General features: G+C 39.8%; 2 protein-coding genes across 5 annotated transcripts; one reads left to right on the top strand and one right to left on the bottom strand.

Moving 5' to 3' along the window:
• The first annotated feature begins 559 nt into the window (after window positions 1-559).
• LOC147178618 (mitogen-activated protein kinase 12) lies at window positions 560-9,484 on the top strand. Of its 4 annotated transcripts, none has more exons than XM_086067878.1 (12): window positions 560-764; window positions 2,102-2,231; window positions 3,656-3,714; window positions 3,954-4,042; window positions 4,839-4,868; window positions 5,407-5,454; window positions 5,564-5,678; window positions 5,761-5,832; window positions 6,542-6,621; window positions 6,732-6,810; window positions 8,000-8,173; window positions 8,269-9,483. In XM_086067878.1, the coding sequence occupies exons 1-12, from the start codon at window positions 665-667 to the stop codon at window positions 8,328-8,330; spliced, it is 1,038 nt and encodes a 345-aa protein (XP_085924004.1). In that variant the 5' UTR covers window positions 560-664; the 3' UTR covers window positions 8,331-9,483. The 4 variants fall into 4 exon arrangements, with proteins under 4 accessions (XP_085924004.1, XP_085924002.1, XP_085924006.1 ...); XM_086067876.1 differs by having other exon boundaries at window positions 3,931-4,042; window positions 8,269-9,481; XM_086067880.1 differs by lacking the exon at window positions 4,839-4,868 and having other exon boundaries at window positions 8,269-9,484.
• A 2,283-nt stretch (window positions 9,485-11,767) lies between these two features.
• On the bottom strand, window positions 11,768-16,239 carry LOC147178617 (keratin, type II cytoskeletal 8-like). Its single transcript, XM_086068152.1, has 9 exons — window positions 15,640-16,239; window positions 14,342-14,550; window positions 14,196-14,256; window positions 13,999-14,094; window positions 13,679-13,843; window positions 13,171-13,296; window positions 12,850-13,070; window positions 12,707-12,759; window positions 11,768-12,625 (listed from the first exon to the last, which is right to left on the bottom strand). The coding sequence occupies exons 1-9, from the start codon at window positions 16,132-16,134 to the stop codon at window positions 12,399-12,401; spliced, it is 1,653 nt and encodes a 550-aa protein (XP_085924278.1). The 5' UTR covers window positions 16,135-16,239; the 3' UTR covers window positions 11,768-12,398.
• Window positions 16,240-16,729: the final 490 nt, after the last annotated feature.

Here is a 16,729-nt window from a genome sequence, read left to right as displayed (position 1 = left end):
TGAATCAGACAGTTCCAGAGATGCTTGAGATGAGAAAAACGAAGCCTGCCTTTGGTGCAGGTAGGGTTCAATTCCTGTTCAGTGGCAGTATAAATGGTGTATCATGTACCCTGTGACTGACTGGTGATCAGTTCAGGGTGTAGCACATCTTTTTCCACTGCTAGAGGGTTGGTAAGTTGGTCACTAACAGACTAAGGTAATTGTGTCTTTTTTTCCCCTTTGCCAAAAAAGTGTATGATTATCTGCAAGTTGTTAAGCCCCCCCCCCCCCAAAGTAACATAAATGAAGACAACACAGCTCCTAAATTCATTGTTCCCTTTTCTCCTAATAGGTATTGACCGCGACCCAAACCCGTGCAAGTAAATGGATGGACGAATGGTTTAGATTAGATAGTAGTACACTTTAACAACCAATGCTGTTATTGTTGTTTTTCATAGTACACATTTATCAAATGCATCCCATCTTTCAGAAGACCAAGAAGGGAAAACTTTATGTGTCACTCGCATGGTTAAATTGCGCATAGAGAGGCGTGGCTCCTTCAACCTTTGCTACTCTCTCACCTGTCTGGTTACACTCACACACACACCGTGTACTAGCCAGACTTCTTAGAGTAGACATTTCAATTGAGTTATGGACTCTCCACCGAGGGACTCTCCAGTTAGACATGGCTTTCAAAGAGTGGAGATCAAGAAGACGACGTGGGAAGTCCCGCAAAGATACACGGCGCTGCGGGGAGTTGGCTCGGGTGCCTACGGGACAGTTTGGTGAGTTGAACTGGCACATCATCCATATCTCAGTAGCTTCTACATTTACATTGGCTTCCTCTACTTTACTCAATTTTAATGTATATACTAATGATTAATATTATGTAACACTTGACAAAGTTTGCTATGCTGCTATCTTAGAGAAGGCAGTATGTCATGGACATACTGTATGTATAATCAACATGACATCAGTCCTCTAAATGCCCTTAAAAGAGATGTGCCATATTCTCATCCTGTTTATAAATGGCCAAAGGTCATTATTAAAGCTTCTTGAAACTCACAGTCAGTACAGTAATGTGACTATAGTCAATGCAGAGTGTGTATACGCTTAAAGTATGCATTCCACTCATCGTTTTGTTGCACCCGCAGCTATCTGCCTTCTGCAAACTGAAGCACTATTGTGCGCCTCAGACAAGTCAGCAAGTCAGTGCAGGTCTACTGATATGCAAGAATCTCATCCGCCAGCAGGGAAGCACTTAGCCCACAGTGATAACATATACTGCATCTAACGATAAACCACTGACCAACAAACTTGCATTAGCTACTCCCCAATATATATAATGCGCTCAACAGCTATGCACATCTCCACAATATATCTGTATTGTAATGTAACTAGTTATTTATTAACTCATTCACTGCCATTGACGGCTATAGACGTCAAAAATTCATTTGAAGTATTTCTATTTCACATTTTTCCCCCACTTTTGTTAACAAGAGTATGAAAACCTAGAAAAAATGTATTGTACATTTAGAACAGATATACAATTTGTGATCAATCTTGAGTTTAAATAATTAATCAAACAAAAAGGAAAATATTTTTCAAAAAATTAGAGGCATTAGACGATATTTTTTTTAGATTTTAATTAATCGCATGACTCATGACTAATCACATTTGATATCTGTTCTAAATGTACACTACATTTTTTCTAGGTTTTCATACTCTTGTTAACAAAAGTGGGAAAAAAAAGTGAAACTAATAGAAATAGTTCAAAATGAATTTTTGACGTCTATAGCCGTCAATGGCAGTTAATGAGTTAATACATTTATTAATATGCATGTAGTTTCCAGCCATGTTGCAGTTGCAAATTCTATCCAACCACCTTGTAGACAAAAACACTCCCCCTCCCCCCTCTATTTTTGCATTCTCAACTCGTACAAGATTGTCAGCCATTTTTTCAGTTTTTGTTCTTCATATACTTTTATATATAAATATGTAATTATTGTTCATCACCATCATTATCATATCTTGCTAGTGACAGTTCTCACGAGATGTAGATGAGAAGACTGTAGTGGTTGCAAGAGTCTTTAATGTCTTCTCTGTAATGTGTTTGTGGTAGCTCTGCCATTGACCAGAGGACCAAGGAGAAAGTGGCCATTAAGAAACTGTATCGTCCTTTCCAGTCCCTCATCCACACCAAACGGGCTTACCGGGAACTCAGGCTTCTTCGCCACATTGAGCATGATAATGTATGTTGTTGTTTTTTGTTGTTGTTTTTTGTTGAAAAGTTCAGTCCTATATTTAACTGCAGTGTTCCCAAGTGCAAGTACAGACCTCAAGGCTGGATGATGAAATTTAGGTTTTGATGCATTCATAACAACTGCAATTTTCCTCATCTGTCTCATTCAACAAAGTGGATTGTGAGGACAAGCAAACTTTGTTGACAATTCAACAAAAGCCTATAATCTTATCCAAGCCCTAGGCCAGGCTGGGAGTGCTGTTTGTTGTTAGAACCCGCATGGTCCATGCAGTGTTTCTGCCTGCGACGACAGGCTTTCCTGTATACAGCACTATATAGCGGTTTGGTTTTGCGGCTAATCCGGAAAGAAGGCTAAAAACTTTGCTTCATAATTGTCCTTGGATGTCATTGTCTTCAAACAAAACCAAAAAAACCAAGCTTGCTTTGAGTATGAAAATTCAGCATACTCCATAAGTACCAGAAACAGAAACATTTACACAACACATAATTTACAATTTGTATTCAGGACACAGATGCCAAACTATATCCAACACTTGGAGGTTGACAGATACTTTTTCTCATAGATAAAATGATTCCATTGCAAACTGATGTGTAAACGAGCTCATGGTAACCCTCCTTTTTTTTTTTCATTGTGGGGCAGCAGAGCCTTCTGCCCAAATGATGCCAAGGCAACTATTGTGGTCATGGATGCCACATGCTAATTTCAAACACACCTTTCACACTGAGTTGCTGCCTGTGCTTGTTCAATACTGGTTGTTAGTGCTATGAATCCGTTTGTTCTAACCTGCACACCAAGATTCTGTTATTAGTCACCCCATCAGTGTAATGTGCATACATTACTGTATACATAAATACTTCACATTATGTGCTAAAATATTCATGGAAGGATCCCGTGACTGCACGCTACTGTCAAAACAGCAGGCGTACCTCTGAATCAGCACTGATACCATTACCGCAGTACAATTGGACTTTTGGTAACAAATGATTGTGCTTCATGAATTCTACCTTGGAGCAAATGTCCTGGACAACATGTTATGTGACTAGGAAAAAGCAATTCATCTAAAATGTTGTTTCACTTTTGATCATTTGTTGTTTCTTATTTGGCAATAAATTATGTCTGCATAAGTCATGCCACATTTTGGTGCATACAGTGTATGTTCCACTCAGCGATAATGCCAATGGGTGTGAATGGTTGTCTGTCCTTACATGTGTACTGCGAATGTTGTAGTCTCCCCATGACCTTGAACAGGTGAGCAGTGGACAAAATGGATGGAAAGATGCATTTGAATAAGAACCGAAAGTTTTTGTAGTATTCAGGGTTTGTATCTTGTGATTTATATTTTTTGTTTAATGGATGTGTGTATGAAGTCTCTCGTACTGAATGTGCCTCTTTCCCCTTGCTTGCCACCAAAGGTCATTTGCCTCCTGGACGTCTTCACGCCTGATTCCTCTGTGGAGAAATTTCAAACCTTGTGAGTAAGCAAGCAAGCAAGCACATTCTTCTGTTAGCAGTTGGAGCTTGTTGAGACCCTTTGAGAGTGTGCGTGCGCATGGATCTATGGGAGGTTCAAGAAAGAGTGTTAAGAGCAAGTGCATGCATGTTTGTTTTGGCTGCCTACAGTTGTGTTGCTAATCAATTTTTTTTTACCCCCATGATTGTCTTTTCTTTTTCTTTTCCGAACATCTAGTTATATGGTGATGCCCTTTGTAGCGCAGGATCTGGGCCACATCATGAAGAAGCGGAGATTAACTGATCGCATTACCACATACCTGTTCTACCAACTTCTTCGAGGACTTAAGGTATGTGTGTCTTTATTCAGTACGCAAGTGACAAGTCACACGCACACAATACTAGACCTTTTTTTCAATGCGCTAAGAGAAACATAACAAATAACACATACAATACAGATATGCTGTATGCATTCAGAAAAAAACATTGTATTGAATTGTAAGTCCTCGTAAGTAGTGAAGGTAAACCCTGATAAGCTGAGGTCATCTGCTTCACATGTGGGCTACCTGAAACCCCAAAGGTCATACAGCCAGACAATGCAGATGGAAAGAGAAATGAGAACACGCGATAACAGTTGCTATCTACTACTATTAGAAAGTCTGAAAGTCATTGTCAAAAAGCGTTGTGCGTAGCTACTGCCTGCAACAAGAGTTACGTTCTTTAACTCTGCTCCAGTTTATATGCTTGTGCATTCAATGTTTCAATGTTAATTTAAAATGATCAATGTTAAGTGTGCTCTTACATTTTTCATGATAAAAAAAACAACTGTAACAATTTTTGTATCAAATACAAATAAATGACATTTTTTGTTAGCTTGTGAACATAAAAAAAAAAACTTTGCTCAGGATGTTTTTGTTTTGATCTAAAGTATCCATTTTTAGTAATAGTGGTTCTTTAATAATAGTTTAGCCAAAATTTAACTATATTACACTGTAAAGGCTACTTTTTTTAATATGAAAAAATGAATGATTTTCATTTAAGTATGAAAAAATAGCTTGTCTTTGGACACAATGGACATAAAGATACTTTATTTTTTTTTTATTTTTTAAATATCATTATCTTTTACTTGTGTTTTCCCTCTTTCAGTACATTCATTCTGCTGGCATCGTCCACCGGGTTAGTATGTAAAAATGTTGATTTACACTGCATGGCATGTTGTTTGCCGGTGAACAAAAATCTGAAAAGTGGTCATCTTTGCTTAAGTGACAATATTTACTGCTAAAATTTAAACCTCTAATCCAGGGGTGCCTAAATCCAGCCTATTTTAGATGTTTCCCTCCTCCAATACACCTGATTCATATGATCTGGATTATTATCAGGCTTCTCTTCTGCAAAGTTTGCTGGTGAGCTGATCATTTTATTCAGGTGCGTTGGAGGAGGGTGACATCTAAAACAGGCGCTCGAAAGGACCGGACTTGGGCACCTTTCTTTAGTCACTATGACTTACCAACAAAAAAGCTTGAAATAGTAAAAATTGTATTGACAGATAAAACAAGATGAAGCTTTTTATATAACATTTACCGGTAGATGTGTTTATTTAGATTTGATCTTTATGGATCAGAGAGTGTTTCAACTGTCAGCATAATGTTTTTTTGCTCAAATTCTGTTGCCTTGTGCTTTGCTGTTCTTCTTGTAATACTGATTCTGTTTTTAGGACCTAAAACCTGGTAACCTGGCAGTGAACGAGAACTGTGAACTAAAGGTATACTTGAGTCAATATAAAAAAACAAACATCCAACGACATGCGCCACAATGTTTTAGTTTCGTTTTTGAAAGCACTTCATGGTAAATGTTTAGTTTCTTCTCATCAGATATTGGACTTTGGGCTTGCGAGGCAGACAGAGGTTGAGATGACTGGTTATGTGGTGACCCGCTGGTACCGAGCTCCAGAGATCATATTCAACTGGATGCACTACAGTCAGACAGGTGGGTTTTGGTAACAAATATTTCTCAAATAGGTCACTTTCAATTACATCACAGCAAAATGTTTGTCTTCCATATGTCACAGTGGATGTCTGGTCAGCTGCCTGTATCCTGGCCGAGATGATCACCGGCCAAGTTCTCTTTCCTGGACATGACAATATCCTCAAACATGGACACTCCATTACAAGAGACACAAGCTTGAACACTAACTGTAGGATGTTTATGTCTCTTGGTGGATTTTTTTCAGTGATTGTCTTGCTTTGATGTAGAACAAGAGAATGATGATCCATTGCAAACCATACATTTATTAATTAAATTATTTATTTATGAATTTCTCATTTTACCCCAGACACCTTGTGTCTCTTGTGATGTGCGGGATATCAAAGAAAATAATTAATAGTTTTGATATACAGTGTTTGGAAAAGCCTACTGGAACAGCTGAACTTTATTTGGGTTAAATCAAATGGACTTCAAAGGGCGGTGTGTGCTGACTCCAAATTAATTAGTTTGAGTGTGCTTGGTTTATCATGAACACAGCCACATCCCCACTTACACACAAAAACCCGTTGTACTGATTATAGGTCACATTAATTGCGAAAGAAGTTTAAAATTATTTATCTTGGTCTCATGTTTTATATCAGAAAAACCTGGCATTTGAACAGGGAGGTGAGAAAACCTTTCATGTCCAGTTGAGTGCAGAACAATGGCCTCGCCATAGTTATGCATGCAGCATGGTGGTGCAGGTATTACAAACAGCTCTAAATATAAAATGCAATACAGTTGTGCCAATGAGGACAGTTGCTTAAATGCATTTGAACTGAATTCTGCTGCTAGCAAGCTGAGATTTCTTTAATTAGCTTTTGCAGGTATTGATCAACTGAAAAAGATCCTCCGTCTGACTGGAACACCAGACTCCACTTTGGTGCAGAAGATGCAGAGTAAAGATGTGAGTTTTGTGTGTGGTGTTCACGCCACAGTTTGTATCTGGCACATGTTAGTGGGCATTGTATATGCCAAAAAACATTAAATAATGGAATGTATTCACGTGTTTTCCAGGCACAGTCTTATGTTCAAGGTCTCCCTGCGCAAAAGAAGAAAAATTTTAAAGAGGTGTTTCCGTCCATGGAGGAAAAAGGTGGGTTGATCTGCTTTGACTCCAAACTATGGACAAATATGGATGTTAATATGTATTTTGACTTTTTGTCCATAATGCATCTGTATAGCTTGGCGTTATCTCAATCTGTTAGACAATTGAATATTTTGTTAATATTTATTCCTAAATATAGTTACTTTATTCATCCGAAATAAGAACCACTACATGTGTGTACCCCACTTTTCGCCCAAAGTCAGCTGGGATAGACTAACTAAACCAGTGACCCTAATGATGACAAGCAGGTATATTCTGTTAACTTTATATTCATGTGTGACTAATTAAGTCCCTATCACTCCAGTTTTAATGATCCTATCCCCCCCCCCCCCCCACTCCATTTGTGGGTAAACTTTTTTTCCCCTCTGTCCACTACTACTGATCGAAAGTTTCGTTGGGGAAGTATTTTGTGGATAAATATAGCCAAAGTTTTGAAGATTCAATCTTTAGCTATATTTCATTCACTAGTTTCAGCTACTTGGTGGTAGGCCTATTACTGGTAAATTATTAGTACTGTTATAGACGGTGGTGCAAAAGTAGCTTTATAGTAGTATCTCATCAGTATAATTATAGTGACAAAAAAAGTTCACAAAGCTTGTTTGTATAATAAACACAATAAGTATTGAATGTATTGTTTTGTTTTTGTTTTTACAACTGTATACCTAGCTTTGCACCCCCTCAGTTAACTGTTTCATTTCAGGGACAGTTCGAAAACAGCATATGGCCTTCAATCAATCAATCAATCAATCAATCAATCAATCAATCAATCAATCAATCAATCAATCAATCAATCAATCAATCAATAGCCTACATGCTTTTTAATTACACAAATATTTTTGCTATTTGTAGGCTGCCCGGATCCCTATCACCCGCAAAAAGCAGGGGCACATTGTATAGAATATATATTGTGGTGATATTTATTTTTATTTTGTCTTCATGAGCATACTCGGTATTGGAGTAATCCAAAAGTAATCCAAAGTAATCAAGTTACATTATTTTAATATTATGGTACTTGTAGTACGTTAATAACTACATTTTTTTTAGCAGGTATCTGTAACGGAAAACATTTTAATAGCAACCCTCCCAACCCTGTTCATGGATAAACCACTAATGTTGACATCATAAAATTATCATATTTGAAACTTTTGAGAGATTTCGTGCATATTGGTGCCTGCAGCTTTGTCGCTACTGGAGGGCATGTTGCTGCTGGATCCGGACACAAGGCTGACAGCCAAACAGGGACTCTCACACGCCTTCATGGCCGAATACCATGACCCGGAGAGCGAGCCTGACTCTCAGCCTTATGACGACTCCTTTGAGAGCCTCGAGCTTGCCATTGGGGAGTGGAAAAGTAAGTCTAAGTGTTTTGGTAGTCTTATAATGATGGATGAGACTTTTTCACAACCGAGGCTTATCCACTATATATTATTTTCTTCATCCTCTCAGGTCTCATCCACATGGAGATCATGACTTTTGACCCAGATGACCCCAGTCAGACAGCCTTATAAGGAGATGTGTCAGCACCAACAATGTCTTTGATTTTTAATACTCCTTTTAACATTCTTCTTGCAATCAGATAAAAGCTAAATGTAAATGATTATGAGCTAGCTCTGCCCATGTAAATGTTATTCTTGTTGTACACACATTTTAGAAAAATGAACTAGTAGAAAGTTGGAGGAGTTGACATGCAAAAAAAAGAAAAAATCTCTTCCTGTTGAAACTCACATTTGGAAATTATATATACTGCTATGCACTAACACAATAATTCTCTGGCCAGTTCATGAGATACTTTGCATAACAAATATGATGTTGAAATGTTCCATTTATTACCTTTGCCATAATGTATTTATGTATGTGTCATACAATGTTTTTTGCTGTTAAACCCCCCCCCCCCCCGATTCAAACAAATGTGAGCATGTAAGTATTTAAATATTTTTAATGTTGAATAAACAATATATCTATTATCTCAATCATAACTGCCAAATGTCAAAATTCTAAATGACTTAACTAGTCAAACGTTTTATTTTTCTGTTTGATATAGAAAACAATAATAGCACCATTACCCTCTCTACCATCTAAACAGTACATATGCATTTAGCATATGTTTTAAAACATTATTATGTAGAGTTTATCCATATCCCTATATCTGAAAAGGCCATATATACCCCACCTAATGCCCGAAGATAGCTGGGATAGGCTCCAGCATGACCCTCGTGAGGCTAAGCAGTTAAGATGATGGATGCATAAGAATAAGAATGATCGATTCTATAAAGACAGCTCTTGCAATTATGTGTTTATTCATTTATATATTGGTTTATTTTCTTTAGCTTTTGTGCATAAATAAGCATTAGTGTAAGGCTTTTATTTGAACACTAAATATCATGATTCTCTCAGTAACTGCAGTCATATGGAGTTAAAGTGATGACCACTAGGGAGCAGCATTAGATCAATTCAAACAAGCCAAAACAGTGTGAAAACAATATAAACCAGTGTTGGCTCATGTACAGCATATGTTTTTGACAAGTTGAGGTAAATTGTGTTTATGTCAAATAATAATAATAATTTTTTTTAAATTCTGAATCAATTGCAGAGCTCATAATTTTGATTGCATGAGACAGACAACATACAAAATAATGGAATTCAGTTCTCAGTATAATGTACTGCAGTCTATCACAACAACTGCAATAATAAACTGTTCAAATTAATACCTCTCTGTCTCTGATCATGTCAATAGAAACTCACTTTTTTTTTTTAAACAATCTTGTCTGACCAACAGTATGGTCAGTGATTATTCAATGATTCATAGCAATAACATGACAAAAAATGCAAATGCTTCTAAATTAGATTTAATGTCAGCTAATGATGAACTACAGCACAAGTCCTGCATTTTATTTTCACCTGTATTTCTCATGGAGTGATAAGAAGACCTTTGACCCTATTTTTGTGTATAGCACAAGTCTAGCGCAAATAGCAGTCTAACAGTGGGGAGAGCATTCTTTTTTATTTTTTTTGTACTTTCCTACTGTAGACAAGCGCAGGTAGAAGTGAGCGTTTGCTCCGTTGTGCAACGTTATGGAAGGGAACACAGCTGACTCCCAGCTAATCGAAGCAGCTCCCTTCAGTCTCTTTAAATTGATGGCAGAGAGAGTTGCCATGCAGATGCAGGAGATCGGCATGTGCAAAGTATATGAATATATGAATAGGAGCTATAAGATCTACTTTTGCAGATGATGTAAAGTTGGTTTCTGTGGATGGGCATTTGCATGGAGACCGCTTTTTACCCTCATTCCGGCATCACCCCCACTCCACATAGTTATGCCATGCGATCAGTGCTATGCTATTAAAAATATTTTTAAAATAACAATGATAATACTTATTTCGATGAATTGATTTATACAGGATTTTTTATTCAAATGTATATGAATACAATATTATGACCTGCACCACACACATCAGCTCAGTGACATAGTGATAGAGTCGTGGGTTCAATCCCGGGTCATACCGAAGACGAAAAAGGGGTCCCTTCTTGACACTCAGCATTATGGATTGGAATTGAGGAGTTAGATCACCAAATGAATCCCGAGCACGGCCACTACTGCTGCTCACCTCTCCCTCAGGGGATGGGTCAAATTGTGGAGAATGAATTTCGCCCCACTTAGGTGGCTGTGGCAATGAGTGGTAGTTTAACTTTCAACTGAGGAGTCTGCCTGCGCCTCGATCAAATCCCCCGAAATTGCATTACGCAAACCTGCGCCACAACTTAGACCTGTTTTTAGCTTGTCTAAAATGTAGTCTACCTTTGGTCACCAAATTGCCAAATGTGCCGGGGTTGTGCAATAGAATATGCCGGAATGGCCAGCGAGGTGCAACGAGGTTTGCCAAATTCCCAATAATGGTAAACTAGACTTGCCCCGGCACGAAATGAAGACGTGCCTGTCTACGAAAAGAGTGAAACATGGTTCCTTACTACAGGGTTTTGCGTGGTTGCATTTGCACTGCTTATTCTATTTCTATCAATTGACGGCATATTATCTGAAAGGATTTGACTACAGTATCTTATATTACACAGCTCTGTGCATGAGAAACTGAGGGGTAAAAATCCGGTTCTTTCACTTCAAATGACCTGAAGTGATGTGTGACAAAGACTCATTTGCACATCAAAGTGGATTTAGTCTGTCAAATTCCTAGGCCAAATTTGAATCCACATTGATCTTTCACAGATATGTGTTGTAATTTACATGATCTGACGTGTTCCTGAAAATGGCACGCGATGATGATTCACTTTCAAAATGACTTGAACATTTAACATTTAGGAGCACAGAATTTTTTTTTTAAGGAACCATTCAAAAAACACATATAAGAGCAATGTCATTGGCTGAAGTCTGAAGTCTACAATTACAATTCATTTCAGTCATATTTGGTGACTTTGCTATGTTATGTTGCTATGTTTATACATATCACACACGTTGTTTTAGTTGTTTGTAAACACACTTGTTTTTCAGTCTTCATGGAAACCGCTGTTGGTTACTGCAAGCTTGCAGGAAAGCAGCTAAATTCGTTTTCAAAGTTTGATATTAATGAGATTGGGGGTGGGACTTAATATGTTTTTCTTCCTCCCACTCCTTTTCAGGCTAATTGATATATTGTTTATGTTGATTGCTGCTTGAAATAAATGAACAATAAATAAATACATAAATATCCTTAAGCATCAAGTGCCCATACTGCTTACAGTGTCTAGTGGTCACATTTACATTGTATTTTATTGATTGACACACGTTAAATACGTTTTAAGATAGATGTTAATTTTCTGCTATTGTGTGCTTTATATTTCAAGATACCGTACTACAATTAATGTATATAAACGCCCCCCTTGGAACAGTAACAAAGCAGGCATGGAACAGACTTCAGTGAATGTCATCTAAATATACACAAGAAACACTGAAAGTCAGATTGACTCAAATGGCCTTTATTCCAGGCTTAGCAGAGAACAACATGGTTGCCCCAAGTGAGACTCTTTTAATTTTCCATTCATAATCAAGCGGAAGTGATGAAAATGTGTCTGCTGTTGAGCTTACTCTCTCAGACAGATATGCCAGAAATCAAGTGAACATGATGTATGGTGTATGGCTGCTTTAAACACGCTGACATGTAAGGCAGTAGAAAGGAGGACCATGTCATACATTTCTAGGTTTGAATTACTGTGTAAGACATCTGAACCTCCTCCTGTGTCTAACATGTTAGCATGCACTGATTAGTTGCATTGCAGGGATTCCGATTCACTGTCATGCAACTACAAGTTTGTGCTTGTCGAGCAACTAAAAGACAGCCACGAGCACAAGAAAGGACTGACTCATCTGCATGCTCGGCTTTTTGTTGGTGCTCTGAAAATGGCTCTGCCTCTGCTTGGATTGAGATGGAACCTCTGACTCTCTGAGTGTGTGTGCTGCTCAAACCAAAGAAGTATAGAAGTATAGAGAACAGTAAATGCATTGGTATGTGGAAGCTAAGGAAGGTTTTTCCAAGTAGTGGCCTGATGACAGACAGGAAGAGGCAAAAGGGGCCCGGGAGGACTATTATCAACGGCGAGAGATCGTTGAGGTTCTCGTTGTCATCATGGAGCTGCTGCCGCTGCCGCCGCCGCCAGTGCTCATACGGGACATGCTGCCGTAGCCTCCACTCATACCAGCGCTTCCACCCATGCCCATAGCCATGCCTCCACCCAGGCCCATGCCTCCACCCAGGCCCATGCCTCCACCCATGCCTCCACCCATTCCTCCTCCATATCCACCTCCTGCACTAGAACCTGGTGAGGGAAATGTGACAAATGAAACAGAAATAATGTAAACATGGTTTGAAAATGAAAGAATTGAATGTCAATACTTACTGGTGCCGCTACTGGATGACTGTATGTGGATGGTGGCATCTGAATTGCACAGCCTGCAAAGTAATTAAAAAACAAACTCTGGTACTGCACACCAATAATGGATTACAAACATCTTCAGAAGGGAAAGCTGCCAAGCCAAGTACCTTTCCTCCTCGCCCTCCAGCAGTTTCCTGTAGGTGGCGATCTCAATGTCAAGAGTCAGTTTGAGGTTCATGAGTTCCTGGTACTCGCGGATCTGGCGGGCCATGTCCTGCTTGGCTCTTTGTAGGGCATCCTCCAAATCCTTGATTTGGAGCTTGGCGTCCTTTACAGCCAACTCACCGCGCTCCTCGGCCTCAGCTATTTGAGTCTCCAGGTTGGCACGCTGCAAAATAGGAAGTTGACCGCCATGTGTTCAAGAAGGTTTGAAAACATAGGAAATGACCTACGTTGTATGCAGAACTAACTTCAACTGAACGACCTACCTGTGCCTTGACTGCGTCAATCTCATTCTGGAGACGGCTAATCATGCGGTTGAGTTCTTGGATCTCGTTCTTGGTGGAGCGAAGGTCATCTCCATACTGGCCAGCAGAGGTCTCCATGTCCTTATACTGAAAGGACAAGAGTGGAAACATCACTGCCACTGATGCTGTGTTTTTGGACAGATGGTTATTTGAATGTTTTTCCCAGCATGGTCGAAAAAAATAATTATGGATACAGGATGTCCTGCATGTTTTTGGTAGTTGCTAACCACGTTGTATAATGTTCCTTACTGACACTCACAGGACTGAGGTGGAACATTATCAACCAAAAGTTTACATTTACAATTTACAATTCAATTTATTTCCATTTGTGAACAGAACCTGTTAGCATATAGTATCCGCACTTCCAATTCCAAGCAATGCTTTAAACAATATAAGGAGTCTACGACCACCAAGCATTATTGCTTGGCCTTGGCTGAGGTCTACATTTGACATTGCGTTCGCCACCTACCTTCTGCTGATACCATTCCTCTGTGCTTTGACGGCTTTGGTTGGCGATATCCTCATACTGAGCCTTCACTTCTGCAATGATGGCATCCATGTCCAGAATGCGGCTGTTGTCCATCTCCACGATAACAGAAGTATCCTTGATCTGACTCTGGAGTTCACGCAGCTCCTAATAAATTATATACAAACCATATTTGAAGTTTGGTTGTTATTAAGTTACAAGTTAAACCAGGACAGAATCGAATCCTGTCGTCATACCAAAGGAAAATGAGTCCTTATTTCCTGGGCTCATTAAGAGAACTGAAGTGAGTTTGTTTTACGTACTGCGTCGTAGACAGCTCTGAGGAAGTTAATCTCATCCTGAAGAATATCGACCCTTGACTCAAGATCAAGCTTGTTCATGTAGGCGCCGTCAACATCCTGTTCAAGAAGAGGCGATGATAGAGACAAAGCGATCGTAAATTTAAGTGTCTTCACATATAAGTTTTCCATGTGCTGATTTATTTTTAAGATTCATCCACCTTCTTAAGGAGAACAAATTCATTCTCCACTGCAGCACGCTTGTTGATTTCATCCTCATACCTGGAACAATGGAAGCACGGACAAGATAATTAAAAATAAATTGCGGCTATCATATCCTGTTAAGACATAAATAAACGGGACACACTTGTTCTTGAAGTCCTCCACCAGGCCCTGCATGTTCTTCAGCTCAGAATCCAATTTCAATTTCTCGTTACCAAGTCCATCCAGCTGTCTGCGCAGGTTAGCAATGTAGGCCTCAAACATGGCTTCAATATTGGAGTGGGAAGTGGTCTGCTCCTGCAGAAGGTTCCATTTGGTTTCCAGCATTTTGTTCTGCTGCTCCAGGAAGCGCACCTAAATGGAAGTTCAAATCCACTTTTAGTAGAGTATGGGATAGAATTCCTTTATGGCTTGCAAATAGAGTTACAAAGATAATTCCTTGTGTGATCTCTGTGGTGACTCCTTGCATGGCCCCTCATCACCACCACCACTCCAAATGATGTACTTATATTGTTGTTGCTGGAATTTCCAATTTCCCTTAAGGCACCCTCACACAACATCCAATTTGAGCTAAAATGCTGTAAAATGTAATGACATCATTTCAGAGCAGGCGGTGGTCTGACAAACATGTTTGAACTTCTGCTTCCTGAACATGAATTGAAAGCTGAAGTAAAGTGCCCGCAGGAGGTTGAAGCCCATCCCTCCATTTTGGCTTCTGCATCTCATTAAGCCCCTCCCCCAAGACAACTTGCATTTCTGCTTTTTGGCCCGTAGGGAGCACACTTTTATCGAGTGCCCGTCCTTGAGAATTCCTGAAAAATCTCAAGCACTGTAGTGTCACTGATCAATTTTATCTGACTAGCGATCAGACCGGGTAATTTTCTGCCATTTGCCCTAAATCAGATGGATTAGGCCTCAGCTTGCTGAACCCTGAAATGATACGCTAGTCATTTATTGCAGGTAGGTGCATTATTATATACAGTCCAACAAGGTAAATGCACATTATCTTGAACTTTCACTTTTACACAAATTCTATTGGTTGTAGGTCAGGTATGCTGCTTCACTCTGTGGGCCTCCAAGTCCAATCATTTATAACCTGATCTCCCTTGAGTTCAGAAGCATCAGACACTAGATACGACCACTCTCGAGTTTCTGCCTCCAACTGTAGAGACAGGTGGCAGAGGGCCAGCTAAGGTCATAGATACGTAAAATGGGAAGTGGCTTTCGTTGTAGCGTGTACATTGAAGAAAGCAGTTTGGAATTATAGTACAGTATGAAGTCATTAATCTATATTTAGACATCATATGCAGCATACGCATTTCGGTCATTATTTAAAGAGGCGGCACTTCAGATTAGCAGAAAATGAATGTTCAGTTTTGCATAAACACACCAATTCAAGTTATGGAGGTTTTCTTTCCAGATGAACATCAAAGGGCCACGTACCTTGTCAATGAAGGTGGCAAAGCGGTTGTTCAGACCCTTGATCTGGTCTTTCTCTTGTGTACGGACCCCATGGATGGTGGGATCAATCTTAATGTCCATGGGGGTCAGCAGGTTTTGGTTGACTTGGACGCTTGTAATAGGTGGGCCCATCATACCTCCACCCATCATACCTCCACCCATCATACCGCCACCCATCATACTGCCAGTACCGAAACCAAAACTACTCCCATAACCTGCACCACCACCACCACCATACCCTGTACCACTTCCAATGCCATAACCGCCACCGCCACCGCCACCACTACTACCACCACTCATGCTTGACCTAAGCATAGTGACACTTGAGGATGCCACTGGAACTGATCGATAACTAATGGCAGATTTTGAGCTGAATCCCCCTTTGCCACCGCCATACATTCCATAATTACCTCCATAGCCACCACTACCACTTACGGCACTGGTCCGCACAGTTCTAGAGCTACGCATGGACGTCATTTTGAAGAAAAGGAGCCACAGAGAGAGAGAGAGAAAGAGAGGTTTGGCAGAGCAGGGGAGTGCACTAAGAGGAGAGTCAAGTCCCTCTAAGTACCTGTCTCAGTCCCTGGTGGGTTTTTATGGGCCCCTGACAGCGAGGGAGGTACTAACTGAGCTCCACCTTCTCTGCCGCTCCCAACTGTGCTCCAATCACATGGAACGTGGAGGGTTCACCTGCAGGAAGGAAATATTGGGGCTGTGAAACAAGCAACGTTGCCACCCCTGTAAAAGGAGCGGACTTGACACACCTAGCTGGATGAAGCGTCTGCAAGTGTACAGTACTTAGAAAAAACATGCAAATTTGTCAAAATTGTTGCTGTTGTGACTTTCAGTTTGTCCCATGACAGGTCACCACAGCAAGTTGTTCGCATGATCTATTATTATTATTATATATATTTTTTTAAACGGTACACCCTAACTGATGCAACCTAACCATTTTGTATAAGGGCTTGGGAGTGGCATTGGCTAGTGATATGGTATGACTGGCTGAGGGCCGATCCCGTCATGTACCAGTACACACCCAATGCAAAAACTGTATATTATTAATACCAAATGT

This window comes from Leptonotus elevatus, chromosome 2 (assembly GCF_054856555.1).
Source record: "Leptonotus elevatus isolate MCC_2025b chromosome 2, RoL_Lele_1.0, whole genome shotgun sequence".
In the NCBI taxonomy this organism is placed as follows: domain Eukaryota; kingdom Metazoa; phylum Chordata; class Actinopteri; order Syngnathiformes; family Syngnathidae; genus Leptonotus; species Leptonotus elevatus.
This window is presented reverse-complemented; position numbering and strand designations above follow the sequence as displayed.

Bases quoted from the DNA above. Each gene is read 5' to 3' on its own strand.
- LOC147178617 (XM_086068152.1), bottom strand. From the start codon at position 16,134: ATGACGTCCATGCGTAGCTCTAGAACTGTGCGGACCAGTGCCGTAAGT. The intron at 14,257-14,341 runs GTGTGTCCCGTT...CCATTGTTCCAG, and splicing joins GTGGAGGACTTCAAGAACAA to GTATGAGGATGAAATCAACA. The intron at 13,071-13,170 runs GTAGGTCGTTCA...CCTATTTTGCAG, and splicing joins TTGACGCAGTCAAGGCACAG to CGTGCCAACCTGGAGACTCA.
- LOC147178618 (XM_086067876.1), top strand. From the start codon at position 631: ATGGACTCTCCACCGAGGGACTCTCCAGTTAGACATGGCTTTCAAAGA. The intron at 2,232-3,655 runs GTATGTTGTTGT...TTGCCACCAAAG, and splicing joins GCCACATTGAGCATGATAAT to GTCATTTGCCTCCTGGACGT. The intron at 5,833-6,541 runs ATATCCTCAAAC...TAGCTTTTGCAG, and splicing joins TCTCTTTCCTGGACATGACA to GTATTGATCAACTGAAAAAG.